The sequence below is a fragment of the Anabrus simplex genome, chromosome 1 (assembly GCF_040414725.1).
Source record: "Anabrus simplex isolate iqAnaSimp1 chromosome 1, ASM4041472v1, whole genome shotgun sequence".
NCBI lineage: Eukaryota > Metazoa > Arthropoda > Insecta > Orthoptera > Tettigoniidae > Anabrus > Anabrus simplex.
Window position 1 is genome coordinate 685,450,059 of NC_090265.1, and position 16,990 is coordinate 685,467,048.

At 37.5% G+C, this 16,990-nt stretch overlaps 1 protein-coding gene across 3 annotated transcripts in view; it reads right to left on the reverse strand.

Annotated features, from left to right (window-relative positions):
• LOC136857317 (gem-associated protein 5) overlaps positions 1-16,990 on the reverse strand; it is a 310,853-nt gene that overhangs the window by 220,708 nt on the left and 73,155 nt on the right. For all 3 annotated transcript variants that reach the window (XM_068225137.1, XM_067135896.2, XM_067135897.2), the window contains exon 7: positions 15,039-15,198. In XM_068225137.1, coding sequence (XP_068081238.1) covers positions 15,039-15,198 — 160 coding nt within the window. The remainder of the gene's footprint in view (positions 1-15,038; positions 15,199-16,990) is intronic.

Here is a 16,990-nt window from a genome sequence, read left to right on the forward strand (position 1 = left end):
CTCAAAATTATGTATATCACAGAATTTTAAGCCGGCCGATGTAATCGGCTCTGGCAACTTCCGGCTGGATTGTTAAAGGCCGACAAGATCGACTCTGGCAATTTAAAGGGCGGTTGCTTGCACTACCGCCTGGCACCAAGAGAGTTAACTTCAAAACTTGCAGAAGAGTGCTCAAGAACGTCACACTGCTTATGATCTCTTCAAAAATTTATCTTCATGGAAAAGTGTTACATTTTACTTGTATCCTTCAGTTCTTTTAACACTCACAGCAAGAGTGTAAAAACTACATGAACTTCAATTGTTCACTTCTTCATGAAAGTGTTATATGTGTTACTGTTATCCTTTAATGTTTTTTTTTTTTTTTTTTTTTTTTTTTTTGTGTGTGTTTATAATTGTACACTTCTTGCCATGTTTTTTCTATCGGCTGATGATGACATAAATGTGTGTCGAAACCGGTCTTGAATTAAACATGTTGTGACATAAGTTTGTGCAACTGTTTATCACTGTATTGAATAGGTGGAACCTCTCTCTTTTTAACACTGTGATTCTCAGTTCAATACGGATCAATTATGTTTTTAACTTTAAATAATGGTAATATAGTAAGTGAGACTGAATCAAGGTGTAGTAAAGCTAATGCAGTGAGCTCGCAGTTACAATCAACAGTATTCTGTAAGAAGGAAGTCAGCTCCCAGACGAAACTATCTTTACATCGGTCTGTTTACAGACCAACTTTGCTTTATGGGAGCGAAAGCTGAGTGGACTCAGGATATCTTATTCATAAGTTGGAAGTGACAGACATGAAAGTAGCGAGAATGATTGCTGGTACAAACAGGTAGGAACAATGGCAGGAAGGTACTCGGAATGAGGATATGAAGGCTAAGTTCGGAATTAACTCTATGGATGAAGCTTTACGCATAAACCGACTTCGGTGGTGGGGTCATGTGAGACGAATGGGGGAAGATAGGCTACCTAGGAGAATAATGGACTCTGTTATGGAGGGTACGAAGAGTAGAGGGAGACCAAGATGACAATGGTTAGACTCAGTTTCTAAAGATTTAAGGATAAGAGGTATAGAACAAAATGAGGCCACAGCACTAGTTGCAAACAGAGGATTATGGCAACGTTTAGTAAATTCACAGAGGCTTGCAGACTGAACGCTGAAATGCATAACGGTCTATAATGATTATGTATGTATGTATGTATGTATGTATGTATGTATGTATGTATGTATGTATGTATGTATGTATGTATGTATGTATGTATGTATGTATGTATGTATGTATGTATGTATGTATGTTTAAACACAATCTCAGCAAATACAATCCAAGCCTACAATTCAAAAACTCCGATGGTAAAGTAGCTCACAATGACAAGGACAATGGCTAGATTCTGATAAATTACTTCATCCCTTCTCAATTGTGTGGCTTCAAAGTCCATAATAGTATTCACTTTTGAGGATAGTGTACACATTCACCAAGATTAATCTCTTCCCATGAAAGAAAAAATCAAACAATCATTCAGTTACTCAAAGACAACAATGTGTCAGGTGAGGACTCTATAATTGGCCAAATTTTCGGAAGTATGCAGGTTACAAGACTCTGGATAAACTAATGGAAATTATCTGCAAGATTTGGGGAACCGAGAAGGTTTCTAATGGCTGCACTCTGCCCTGAATCACCTCATTTATACGAAAGATGACAAGACAGACATGAATAACTACCGCGGCATCTCTCTCCTCCTAATAACCTATAAAATTCTCTCAAAAGCTCTTCAGACCGCCCAAATCCAAATCGGCTTAGACAACAAAAGAAGAAGAATCATCCAACAAACTCTTATCAACACCACCTCTAAAGTAAAGTTTAGGGGAGAGATTTGAGATGCTTTTGAAATCAAGACAGGAGTTAAGCAAGGAGATGAGCTTTCAGCCCTACTCTTAAACTGTGTCCTTGAGAAAGTCATCTGTGAGTGGTACAAAGAAATTATTAATGAAAGAGTCCAAAACAGAGTCAGGCTCTGCGAAAGAAACCTAAACTTTGCAATCTATTGTCTAGCCTTTATAGATGATTTCACAATCTGTTCTGATTCCCTACACACAGCCACAAAACAAATTAGTAAACTTAAGGCACAAGCAGAAAAGACACTCTAGATCTCTTTTGAGAAAAGAGAGTTCATGACATATAAAGCTGGCACACAGACAGCTATTGATGTAAAAAGGAAAAATGAAGTAAGAAATGTTTAAGTGCCTGGAAGAGTGGATAAAACTCAACATCTCCAAGAAGAAGCCTTTGTGTCATGCATGAACACAATGGCATACCAGCTAACTAAGGGAGTCTACAATAAAAGGTCAATATCCTTCAATGCAGAACAAAGGCACTACTGCAGTGTCATCTGACCAGAGGCCTTGTATGGTGCAGAATGTCCCACAATGAACAAGAAAAGCCTTGTAGGAAAAAAACTAGATGCCAAAGAAAGAAAGGGGCAAAAGCTTTTGAGAAAAATCCTCAGCTTTGTCAAAGATAATGATGGATACAGAAGACGACACACTCATGAACTATAAACAGTGAAACCTTGTTGGTGCATTTCTCATTAATACGCTTTCCCGCTTAACAGTTCGTGCATTCGAAGTCCCGATTCTCATCGTATTATATCTATATAAAAATACCTCACTCATTGAGTCACGAATTTTCACTATTACCACTTAGTACGATCACATTTTTCCTAGCCCTGAAAATGTTATTTGTCATCCCTTGTGAAAGAAATGTGATTTACAAATCGGGAAAGAGCCGTCGCCACAGTTGCATGATTAAGGAAGTGAGCATTTTTCCGCTTGTATTTCGTATTCCATTCAGAAGTTAGAAATTTATTTTGTGTTAAGTGGTACAGTGAAGTTTTGTCGCACGATAAGGTAGCCTATATATGGATTAGGAGCATAACCATGTGAAATTGACTAGCATGGTCCACATTTTTCTTGTGATAGCCTAGTTATGGGTATGGAAAAGTCATGAACTTCCTTGCTAATGAAGACAAAATAAAAATCTTTTAGAAAGTGGACTGGAATCCGCATCTTTAAGCGCGCAGAGGTCACGAATGTTGAACTCACACCTTCGAGTTTCGACTCGATCATTCAACTTAGACAAAGTCTTTCAAAATGGCAGTCAAAGTCATTCCTCCTGGTCGCACATGGTCAGTTTAACCGCCAATTCATTGTCTACGAGTGTCATCAGAAAATAACGTTTAATAACCCACTGTTCCGAAATAAAAGGTTTCTACTGTACCCGTCAAATTTGGTAGTTAATTAGCATGTATTTACGAGCCAGGATCAGTTATTTTATTGTAAGTCAAGGGCAAGGTTTTATTATCGGCGAGCTGTACCAGCGTGTGTTAAGTGGCTTGACAAGTTTCAGCGAGGCAAATGTATTGATCGGCACACCCACCTTTTGATCGAGGCAGCATGAGAATCACGTGATAAACTGGATTTCTCAAGGGTAAGCTCTGCGCCTGTGCCCGCCCGATCGCTCTCCACAAGGTTCTGGAATAGTCCCAGCCAATAAATGTAGCCCGGTGCAAACCAATAACCTGCTACAATAAAAGACACACCTCCAAGCTGGAAGCTATAAAACCTTAAGACCACATCAAATCATTCACTTTCTGCTATCTGATTTTCTGCTTGGACTATGTCTTATTCTGCGACGTTCATTCTACCCTGATTTTACGGACATCAGCTCGTTCTGCTATTTCTGTTATTAATTTACTCTAACAGAATATTGCCGTGTGGATAGATCTATAAGCATCAAATCTAAGTTAAGTGTGATATTCAACGATTCGGTAGAGTTTTGCATTGTTTGTGCACTCTCTAACATTTATTGTGTCAGTTACAGCTAATTTCAACCATGCATGTGAAGAAGACTACAATCCACCGGATATCGTTGCCAACTTCAAAATGCACTATACAATGTCAAGAGGAACATCATGGTCATGGGACGTCAACTTCCCCGCCATCATGAATGTGATTCTAGCATCGAGAGGGTGAATGTGATGGACGCACTGGAATATTGAAGATGACGGCCAGGAATTCAACCCAATCCTAAAATTTTTCTTCTTTTTTTTTGTGGCTTTACATCGCACTGACACAGATAGGTCTTATGGCGATGAGTTAGTACCATTTTTTGAAATCTGTCTGTTGATCTGTGTAGAAACTATATGATCTATCTTTGCTAGCCAGTAGTTCTATTAATTTTGCAGTGTTCAGTCACATTTCACACTTCCAATCTTAGTAGGGACAAGGTAGACTTGTTACTTGTGTGAACGAGATTTTGAACTCTGTTAGTGTAGTTTAATGTAGTTCATCTTCTGAATGATTTTACAATCTTATGCCTATATTTAAAGTCATACTTAAAAATAATTGACCTCTCGATTAATATTGGATTTAACTTACAAATGTAACAATTTGAGATACTGTTAGATGGAATTGGATGTGGTTCCATTTTATTAGAACTGAATTGAGTTTCATTTATGCACTGTCCGACAGTTAGGATTGTGTCATCTGGTTTTTCAGATTAATTTCAAGATTGTTGATAGAATTAATAATAATAATAATAATAATAATAATAATAATAATAATAATAATAATAATAATAATAATAATAAAACTCAAGTTACAAGATCAGGTTAAACATTAAATTCATGACAATAATAATTATCAAATTAATGTCGTTAATTTGATAATTATTATTGTGATCACAATTCAATACGGATCAAAACCATGAAGTTTATATCCTATGATTAAATTAATAGTCGTAAGCAATAAATAGTAATTGATTATTCTAGGAAATGATATTTAGAGTGTCCTACGTTACGAATTTGCCTGGAATATTGGTGATCCTGTAGGATAAAATTATAGTGATTTTGAAGCTTGAGTCTTGGGAACACAGCATCTTATTGTAATTCTGGAGCACGTTCTAGTCACATTTCTTATGTGTAGGGACAATAATAAATTAATTGATGCTTACCGATCACATGTTAGTGATTTGAGATGATAACCGACCTGATGGTAGTAATTATTATAATACAACCCTCTCTTTTCTTTTTCCCCCACTGAAGATAGCTCAAACAAGTCGAAACATGTTTGAATTTGATTACTCCATCTAATGATGGAATTATATGATGTATTGAATTAGGAGGATACAGTATGAGACAGTATTAATACACTGTCTCCTTGTTTGACATTTTCGAGTTGGAGTCTATCTCCGTGGAAATTATTTCACTTTATCTCCCTGCGAGATATGGACTTAATCCTCATAGTAACTTAAATTAATGAACTGCTTCCTTCTCCTACGACTGTGGGTGAGTTACTATTTATTTGAAACTTGATTATACGCAACTACTCGAAGTTACATCGGGTCTGTAAACTCTGTTGGTTAATATGCCCTACCGGGAGTCGTTTAATTTCCGTGGACTGTAACCTACTGCGCAACCTCTGGCGCATCCCGATCCTGGAGTAACGAAAGCCAACTTCCGCTTACCGTTGTAAGAGGAAGAGAGGTGGTCTGCCGAGAACATGGAAGCCGAACAGACGTGCATGTATAGCTCCGCTATGATGTTCAACTTCAAGATGGTGCCTGGTTGATCCAGTGCATTTTCGGGGTCACATTCCCCGATTTATGAGTTCCTGTACTCTGGACGAACTTTTGGAGCATCGCAGATGTTGTATTTTCTACTAGTTTTATTTGTTTGAACTTCGGCCTAATGTAAGTAACAGCGTTCTTCTTCAACGCCACCCGGAAGACTGTAAGTTTGAAACCTTTCTTCTAATGACATTTTGCTACTATTTCATCGAAGAGTTGGTGCTATTCAGTTGGTGACACATACTATGCCTCTCCTAGAAATACGACGTCGAACATTTACCAGAACTTGAATTTAATAATAATAATAACTTTTTCGGCGGCATGTTGTGATTAGATACCGGTTCCCGTGTTTGGTATGGTATTTCAAAATTAGAATTGTTCAAAATTGGAAACTCTTAAGAATGTGGTACAAAGATTGTAATATTTGTTCTGGAAACTCTTGGCATTTTCCTTTTAACAGGAAAGAGGTGATGTCTTGAGCTCGAGTTAGAGGAGACGTTTTTGCTTTGTGAAAGATACTAAGGGAGGCAGTTTTCATAAGGTTTTCCGGTGGGAATTTTTCTTTTGCCTGTTATTTCCCCTTTTCTTTCGGCTTTTAATTTTCCTCTGAAATTCGTTTTTTTTTAACTTTTCGTGCGGTTTGTTGATTGCATTGTTGTGATCTTAATTATTATTGGTCCTCTCCCTCGGGTCTGTACTTGTATTGTTGTTGTTGCCATGGGGATGGATATTACGATGATTGTGATGAAAATGTACTGGACGTTTGTGGGCTATTGCTTTAATTGATGATTTAAATGAAAATGGTATTTTTCATGCTCCGGTGATGTCTGAAAAGTTATATGCTAAGCCCGTTGTCTTTATTTTGGGGCCGATTTGCTATATGTGATTTGACCCATTGGTTGGTATTACTGTTCGCCCGCGTGTTGTGATTTTCTTGATTTTTCCTTTTTCCCTAGTTTATTTCGGGATTTTCTTGGTTTTCTTCCTTTTGCTCGAGGTTTAGAAACCTTATATAAACTCCTCGCCTAGTATCTCGTTTGGTTGGTGTATTTTACAAGTAAAGAAAGATTAACTTAATTAATTAATTTTATGCAAGTAACTAAATTTATGACGCTGAAGGTTTTAAACTCAATCTAAGGTAATTAAACAGAAGCATAATTTATTTGTATTTTATAACTAAGAGGATAGGCTGGTTATGAAATTCATATTGGGTCCCAATGAACTAGGCCGGTTCGAACCGTAGGTTAGTTATGTTTTGATATTATTTCTCTGTTTAATTTTTTTTTTTAAATTTCCTGTTGATGTTCTGAGTCCAGAGTTATCTTAATATTATTTCCTTCTCTGATTAAATATATTTATTACTTCAAAAGAACCTGGACGTGTTATTATTGTAGTATTTGAAACCATACAGTGATCGTTATTTTCATTCTTTCCATGGCCTCTGGTCGCTTGTCTTATTTGTGGTAAGTACCTTTTGTGTTGGTTTACCTTTGGATAATTTTGCTTCCACTTGTTTGTTTTTTTTAAACTTATTTTTCTTGTCTTGTTGCTACCTGTGCGGACACTGTGGGGATGGGTGTTTGTGCGGGTCAAGTAGAACCTCGATTATACGTTCCCGGAAACTACGTTTTCCTGTATTTTTCGCTCAAATTACATGGTCCCATAAACATCCTAATTAAATCACGTTGTAAAGATCCTGCATTATCCGTTCCTCGAAGAAACGATTTCCTGGACCAACCATCCAGAAATTTCAGTCCCATCAACGCTAAATCCTCTATCAGGCGTTTTTCAAGAAACTGCATCTCACAAAAGGACGGCTATGACATACTTACGGATCTTGCTGTTAACGTCTCGTCATTGCGGTAATTTGAGGAAGTACTGTACTAGTAAAAGCGATCGACGGCAAACTTGCATAAAGAACCATCTTAGCATCGTATTCAGGTGGTATGTTTAGAGAATCTGTAGAAATCATAAAGCAGAGAGTGTCCACAACAAATGGAAGGAGACAGAGCGCATATCGACAGCTCAATTTGAAGACAGAACGAATTTCGTCAAATGTTCGTACTTGCAAAACCAGGGTTAGATGTTTATTTTTCTACATTTTTCGAGTGTATCGCTGAACAAATTTTCGGCATTTCCCTCAGGGCACTGTGTAGTCACTGGGCTTTCAGGCAGGAATCGAAATGGCTTCTTCTTAAGTAACACAAATTTACAGTAGTATTTTAATATTATCGTACCGGTACACGATTATGTTACCAAGAATAGAACAGATGTTGCACCTTACATACATAAAGCCATGGGAAGTTTTGGGATTGCCTATTACTGTTTTCGTCCTAATATAAGACTGGGAATTTCACATTTTTGTGTTAACATGTTGTAAAAACCGCAGTCATTTTATTTGCGCACGTTACATTTTTGTATCATTTCGCACTCGTACAGACTTGTACAGCGAGCGTGCTTTCCAGCTGAGCTCAAGGTCGCAAATAATCATCATTTCAGAAGTGTTAATGATATTTTTTCTCTTTCCAATTTGATTGTGATTAGTGACAGGCAGAACTGAATTTAATGCATTCGAGAACTTGAAGATCGATACTTTCGAAATAATTTGAAATCATATTCTCGACTTCAGCATAACCTTGAAAAGCCGATGTAGGCCTAATTTACATGGTAAAGATTTCCACAAACTGACTGCAAACAGTACCTATACCGGTGACCATATTACAATGGAAGATCAAAAAAGAGGATTTCGCCGTCATGTTGGGCGCTTTTGTATCTAATGTGCTTTATTTTATTAGATTAGAGAATTAAAAACTACTTGTGGTAGATTGTTGTTTGGCTTGCCGTTATGGGTATTAGATTTTTTCGAAGAGTTTGGCTCTACAATAGAGTAAATTAATGTATTATTTGGGTCCACCTTTCCAAAGTTGCTGAACTAAAAGAAGTTTTCAGAGCAAAACTGACGAAGTTTCCCCAGTAAAACTGAATGTAAAGTTTAGAGATTTTCAAGTCGCGTAACGCTAATTAATGTTGGAAGCCGGCATCACGGTCTAACTTGCCTGCCTCTCACCCGGAGGGCCCGGGTTCGATTCCTGGCCAGGACAGGCATTTTTACCTCGATATGAGGGCTGGTTCCAGGTTCACTCATTCTACGATTACCTTTAATTGAGGAGCTATTGAATGGTGAGATGGAGGTCCCAGTCTAGAAAGCCCGAAATAAAGGCCGAGAGGATTCGTCACACTGATTATGCGTCACCTCGTAATCTGCAGGCCTTCAGACCGAGGGCTTGGTAGCCCATTGGGGCTGTATTTTGGTTTGGTTAAGGGGCCTTTGTAATGATTTGTGTGAATGTTGTAGTTACGTCACATGTTCATCACGATGATCAAGATTATTTCAGTGTTGTCTTTTGTTGATCTATTTTTCTGTGGAAGTGTTTATTGAAATCACGTTAACTTAACGATAAGATTTAGGTTTTCATGGGTTGAATTAAGATGAATAAGATCATCTAGTATGAAGGCAAAGACAATGATCAAGGAAGCAATGACTAAATAATTAATAATCAAATAAGCAATGACTAAATAATTAATGATTAAATTAAATGATTCAAGGAGTTAATAATTCAACAATTCTATAGTTCAGTGAGTCAATGATGTGAAAAGTTAATATGCTTGTAAATTTAGATTAGAATTGTCTAATTTGACGACAATAGGTGTTAAAATTTGAGTGAATGATTTCATGTTAATTAATTCTATAACATGATAGTGTGTCAACAGAAATAAAATTTGAATGAAGGAATTCAATGCTAGTCAAACAGGGGTATTGTTTTAAGACTCAACAGTGAACACCCCAGTGTTCAAGATAATTGAGTAATTGGATTATGACACACGACTGTACGAAACATTCTCATAAGTTGAAGAAGCTAATATAATCTAAACTTGAGATAATGTAAATAATTCTTAATGGAGGTGTAAATTATTCACCATGTGGTTGATTGGAATTCTGATTTTATTTTGGAACAGAGGAAATAGGAAAAGGTTATACGTCAATTAGATTGTAAATAACAGAGTAAATCAGGAAAAGGTTCATCCTCATTTAATTTTCGATTTTAAAGCCAGTGAAGGCCTAATTTTTGGTTTGTTATCTTTTCAGAGCATAACCTTTTGCCTATGCAGATGAAGAATTAAATCAGTTTAATCTGTACAGTCAGATCATAATGTCAACACCGTGAAAATGTTCATTTTGAAAAGCAGCAAGAATATTTCGTGATGCATTTCCTTATGGGTGCTTATGAAATAAATGTCAAAGATTGTGTTCGAATTTGTTCTTGTGTATGGTCGCCAATCCTACCCCTTTTAAATGCCTCCAATAGGTCAGCCTGTGAACGAATGGTCCCTCTTGGGATCTCTCGTGCACTGACTGAGCTAGACCGGATAAAGGGGGCACAACTAACATTTGAAAGAGTGTGATCTGCCATAATACTTTTATTGGTCCCGTGCACTTGTTTTAATATTTGTTGTTTGATGTTTTTCACACCTTCACTGCACTTGTTATTTTATAAGCCACAGTAAAAAAAAAAAATTTTCTTATGTTTTTTCGTGTTTTTCCAACTTTTAATACTTTCCTCTCATCTTTAGAAAGGGTAGATATAGTTTTCACTGTGCCCACAGATACACGACGTAAAAAGCCCTCATGTCGTTAAAAATCCTATCTAGTGTTTCCACATCCCTGTTGGATAGTTTTTATTCATATACAGTCGAAACTGGTTAAGACGTCCCTCTCTAGCACATTTTCCTGGTTATTACACCATTATTCCGAAGTCCCAGGACATGTCCTATTAAATACATGCTAAAGAAACCTGGACAGCACATTTACATCACTCTTTAGTACGTTCGTAACTCCCACCATAAGGAATTTAAATTAGCATTCGCAGGCACGTTGCAGGCAGGACAGGCCAAAGACAACTGGCCTGGGTAAGGATTTGGTAGAAAATTTAATTTCATGGTCCCGGAGTGCAGTTGTGTGTCGGCCTACAGTTGCAGGGAGCGTCAGTCCCAAGCCAGTCTTGTTCTCTTTGCGTCTGATGCTTTGGTGCATAATTTTACATTTGTGAGGCCTCTTTCAGACGGCGCAGGTTCAACCCTAAACTAAGAACGGATTGTTCAAAGAGAATCTTTCAGATGATGCGGAGGCAGAGAGAAACCGCGCGTAGAAATGTTTGAGCGGCAGTCCATAGTGAGTCGCGGTCCCACGCCCGCAGTTACCCGTTATTGGGCATTAGTTTGTACGCATGTCATCACACAGAGCGGATCGACCCTGCTCATAATATCAGTACTGTACTGTGACCTATATCAGAACCTGATACTGTATTTATAAGGAAATAGAAATGGATTTAGACGATAAAAATATGTAGGCCCACTGTCACCCACTTGACATATTTATTTCTCATTTTCAATTTATTCAAGTTATTTGTATATTTTTTTTCTATTCCAGTGTGACTTACAGCGGTTGTTATGGAACCTGAAATCGACACTGAGAACTTAACTTTAACCCCTCAGCGCCGACCTCTATACGTGGTATAGACCCTCTTTTCCTCCGCAGCCGCCGACCTCTATACGTCGTATAGACCCATACATGGTTTCACATTTACGACTATAGCGCGAAGAGTTTTGTAGTTATTGATATGCAAATTGTTTTGTTTCCAAGAAGACATTTTCAGGTTTATCAGTGTTGTAAATAAGAATTTAAAATCGTTATAATGTAGTTGTTTTTGCAAGGTTAATTATTTGTCAAGTAAGTCTAAGCACTAATTTCTGCTTTTTTTTAAAAGTCTGTTTGTTTCATTCTTTCCCACAGAAGAAAATAAAGAAATGATGATCTGAGAAGTTTGTCTTTTCGCGTGATATTCTTTGCTCTATTTGTACATTGGGAGTGCGGTTTATTTATTATATTCGTCTTTATTTCTCAGCTCGTAATATTTTCGTAACTCTCCACGAGCGCTCTGTGTAGGCAACAGCAAGTGCTGCTTTCTGTCATACGATACGAGAGCCAGTTGTTCATGGTACATATCTCGCTTGAAAGACTATGTCTCGACCTTTCATCTGAAATATGTATCGAGTTGATTTGTTTCGCATACAGTAAGTGTTATTCCCCTCATTCAGTTTCGTCCTGCTGCTTTCAGTCTCGCTGCAGCTTTATCAGTCCGTGTGGCGCGCCGCGCTCAGCCGTGGTTTGACTGACAGTAACGTGCTTGGAATATTGTATAATTCAGATGAACGTTTAGTCGGAAGTAGTAATGACAGTATTAGCAGCACTGATAATGAAATAGATGATGTAGCAGTGGTAAATGATGAGAGTGACGATGAGGAGGAAACAGAACTTGGAAATTTCGTGTAGGAGACTACTGATAATTATACATGTCAAAGGAAAGTTTTCAACAGTGAATTATGATTCCTAACTTCTCTAATAATATTCACACATGTCACAGAGACAAATATTGAGCAATTAGGGGTACGTTATCGGAGCAGCTGGTGAAAGGTTTGTTTACAAAATACGCTCGCTCGGGCGGGGAAAGAAATATTCAGGGCCGGCGCGCATCAGATAATACAGTTCCAAGGTTGCAGAAAAGACATTTTATCAGGAAATTAGCACCGAAGAGTGAGAAATCCAAACCTCAGAGACGTTGTATCCTGTGTTAAAAACACGACGAAAAGAAGACATCAGTGTACTGCTGCCAGGAGTGTGACTTGGGTCCCTGTCTCGAAGAGTGCTTCGAACTCTATCACTCGGAACTAAATTACTAAGGAAATGTGAAACAATTATGTAATTATCTGCACGTACTTAGTTCTGTCATAAGGAATTCCAAGTTTCGTGAATATCGGGCTACCCTTATAATTGTAGTAACGTTGTAAGTGAATCAATGTATTTCAGTCGCGCGTAGTTGAAATCTCATCCGGCTGCGGGGTAGGAAGCTCTTTAAATGGCTGCGACGCTGAGGGGTTAATGTCGGAAATACAAGTGGTCTCGTGTTTGGGAAAACATGATATCGTTTAGACCCATTACTGAGAGAGTATCCTCAAAATTGTACCCATCATCTTCTCCAACGAAATGTGAAAGACACAGCATGCTTGAATTATTTTTGTATTTTCTTAAGTGTAGAAGGTAAACAAAGACGATGATGGTCCATATTTATTACAGTCTGCACTGAAGAGTGTGTTGGAAAGGATCCACTGAAAAGCACGGGGAGTTTTGCACCACTTGACCCCCTGTGTGTATAAAAGTCAGTGGAAGCGGGTGCACCCGCAAATGCAGATGGTCAAGTTTTTCTTCTGCACCATCTGAATGAGGCCTGAGTAACTTAGGCAATAATGTACGTAAATTAGGCCTACTGAACTCACCATGTGTAACAAGTAACAACATATGTAAATTAGGCCTACTGTACTTACGTAGTCAGCTAACATGCTGATGCTTAATTTTACGTTCGTAAGTAAACAAGTACATAAATTAGGTCTCCTGTACTTATGCATGGTGGTTTGCAGTACCTTCAGCTATTGAGAAGAAAGCTAGACAGTTAATAGATAATGAAAAATTAATCAAGTTTATTGAGAAAGTGGATGCTAATCCACACGAAACATGCACAAATTACCCAGATGTTACACTTCCCTAAAACAACTTTAAACACAAGCAACATGTATAGTTCGCATTTCTAAGAATATGTTTCCTTGATGTTTTACTGTGTTGGTGTTCTTAAAATGTATTATTTATTTATTTCATTAATTATGATTGTAAACAAATCTTTGTTTTAGTCATTATTTTTACATTCTAACCTTACATTTAACAGCGAAATTGCTTTTCATTTTTAGCACATCCCTCTTTATGACTTTTTTTCAGTCGCCACAAAAATGTCCTAACCAGACTTTACTGTATTCAGTAGTACGTTTTCTCGCTTAACACGTTCATTTTTGTTGTCCACTGCAGAGACGTCTTAACAAGGTTTTACTGTATCTACATAGAGAAGATAACCAACACCATCCAGAAGAGAAGGATCCCCTCTTATGGACGTGTGATGCAAATGAGAGTACAAATGGATCATTAACTACTTCGAGGAGAAGGAAACGAATAACGGACAAAACATGTCCCTATAATTATTAATGTTGACTTGAAGAATAAAAACAAAATATCAGTATTGTAAAGGTGGAGTTTTTGATTGAGAATCTTGCAAGAAGAAAATGAAAGGGGGTCTGGTTCACTGAGGTAGAAAGAGATCTCGAAGAACTCGATCACACGTAATGACATCCTGGAGTGCGTCCCACTCTGGAAAAAACTTCAAGCATGCCAGGATTTCCAAGAAAAGCCAAAGCTAAAAACAGCAAAGTTATTGACACAGGAGAGAAAGGAAAAACACCAAGAATGAATGCAGAAGTAATGGGCAAATGTGAAAGCCCGAAGAAGGAGACGTTATAATAATTATAACAACAACAACAACAAAATGAGCACGCTAACTACGTGGTATGAGCTGCATAGCTGAAAGCTTGCATTTTTCTAATCGTGACATGAACCCTGAAAACTGTTTTCTACAGTTAATACTGGGGTTATTAAAGCCACAAAAAACTTCCTTCCCAGTCGTAGCCCCTTCAGAGACCACCACCTCTGAAAACTAAACGTATTAATGCAGCGTTAAGTACAGCACACACCAGAAAACTTGACATGTGGTTCAAGGGAGCAAGGCGGAAGGGCATGCACCATCGATACTACACCAGGCGGAAAGATTTGGTTGGAATATAAATCAGTTTCCCTGAGCGTAAATGATGATGTGTTTGAATGAATAGCTTCATGCAAGATAAGGAATTATGTGATTCTTAGCAGGGAAAGGGACATTATCACAAAGGTTGTGAAATATTCTAAGGAAGGAAAGATGAGAAAATTACTTCTGGAATATTTAAATGAGCTATACCACTGAATGATGAAGTACTCGGGCAAGAGTCCAAGTTCAACTAAAATAAATAATGTTGTATTTTTGATCAGGATTTTGAATAAAACAACAGGCACAATTAATCTGTTTTAACCTACAACAACTCGGATACAAGAAGCATCTACATGCTTTCTTGCCATTCAGCAATGCATGTTGTTATTTCTTTGTTACGGAGTGAGAACATTAGGTAATGTTTCAGGCTCAATGCAATGGTGTTAGCAGTTACAATAATTAGCTATATTTTTATGTATGGCCATTACTGCCTGAAAATGCCATACTGAAGTGACTGTTCTACAGTAGATGTCGGCAGCTTCTGGTCTTGGCGTTTGTTGTTGTGCATGCTGGATCACACTAAAAACAATGTTTGTAGAAACTGGATAGCTACCTTGCCTTCCCACTGAGTAGTCCGTGATGTCACACAACTACAGCGTGCAGGCTGTACCCTTACCTGTTTGCATCAATAGGTGATGCTGCAATACAGTAAATGATGCCTCCCACAGTAGGAATAGTAGATACAACCTCATTCGAACTTATGTCATATGCCACTAGAAGTCGGTCCTGTGATATCGTCCACACAATAACACTTTCTTCATGCTCTCTCCAGTTACCTAGGAAAAGAAAATCATCTTTTTAGCAGACATTTAAAAATTGTTTTTGAAATCCTGCAAGGGAAATATTACTTTTATAAATTCCATGTTACTGGTTTAAACAAAACAAAGAGATTTTCTTTCTTGCACGTTACATATTGACAGTTCAGTTCAGTAGTACAACTCCTATGTACAGAGGCAGTTTCTTCAATGTACATACACAATATAACCATAACTCATGATTTTCATGAACTGCAGTACGGATTGTGACACTATTTGTCCCTTCATCTTCTACTACAGGAATTGACAGCATATCAAAATATACTGGGGTTCCATCATCATTACCAATTTGTTTCCAAGAATTATTTTACAGAACTTTATGTTGTTGTTCTGATACAGTAAAAATTTCCGCTCATGCACATCAGACTGATGCTGTGCCAACATAGTTCTTCACTTTTCCTCATATTTAATTTAAAACTTATGTATGGCTTCTGACATGATATAAATAAATACTACAGAACTAACCCATTCTGTCTCATCAATCAGGTACAAACACCTTCACTGGCTGCAAATTTTCACCCATTTTCCATCAATAGTACCATTTTATTTTGGTCAACAATCCACTACTGATCACAAAAATTCCGTCCCGTTCAACCCCCCTTTGCTTTCTTTTACTTACGTAAGGCACAATTTCCACAAAACAACATTACTGATACAATGATGTAATCAGTATAAAATATAGACTACCATACCTGCCAACTTTTAGAAACCAAAAACAGGAAGATTTTTTTAATTCTTGGATCTCATCACAAATATTCCACCACAGCCTAGGTGAAAAAAGGTCAGGGTAAAAGGCATACATATCTACAGTTACAATGCGAACTGACCATTAAATTTAACATCTTAAAGTAGGAAAACATACAAATGGTTACAAGAAAATGTACCTAATCATTCTCATGTATGACACTTAATACGAATAATAATATTTATGTCATGCCGACACACGCAACAAAATGCATAATACTGTATTTTCTCTTGTAATTAATGCACCTTTTTTGACAAAAATACAGGCGGAAACTTCGGATGCGTAAATCATTCAAGGAATTCAGATATTTAAAAATTATTTGCAATTCATTTACATTTAAAAGATACATCAAATATGATATAAACACAACTGGTTCAACTCATTTGCTGTTATCATCATTTGGCGTAAAGTTCCGGCATGAGTTTTTTTCTGAAGGTCAAAAACGGGCACATCAAGTACCGGTAAGTTAGACACGTGAGCTTGAAGTACCGACAATGGAAAATATTCTTCCTGTTACGAGCTGGCGATACGATCTGAAGTGAAATAAACATGAACTAATAAAAGTACAATTCATGTAATGTCATAACAATGACATACCGGCAAAAATACAAAAACTGTTCCACACGAGACGGGCAGGGCTTCGAAGGAGGGACCCTGCTAGATAACCCCAAACCGTTCGTGTGCAATCTTGTATGAGTGACGTGTCCATCCACCCTCTTTTAAAAAGAATAAGAACGTGGATCACTCGCGGAAATTTTGCTTTAGGCATTATTTTTCATTTTAGAACGATGTAAGGTGCAAGCTTTCTGCCATCAGCTGTTACAACAAGCATTGCAGTACATCGTTGCTTTTCGCTTACAGTAGCGCGTACGATAACACTATGTTCTTTTTTTATAGACTGCTCGACTTTATGGCATATGGAAAGTGACTGCCGTCTGACCTGCGGTTCCTATTTGGGAGATCAAATATTCCTTCACTTTACGCTTCTCAATCACAAAGCGATAAAAA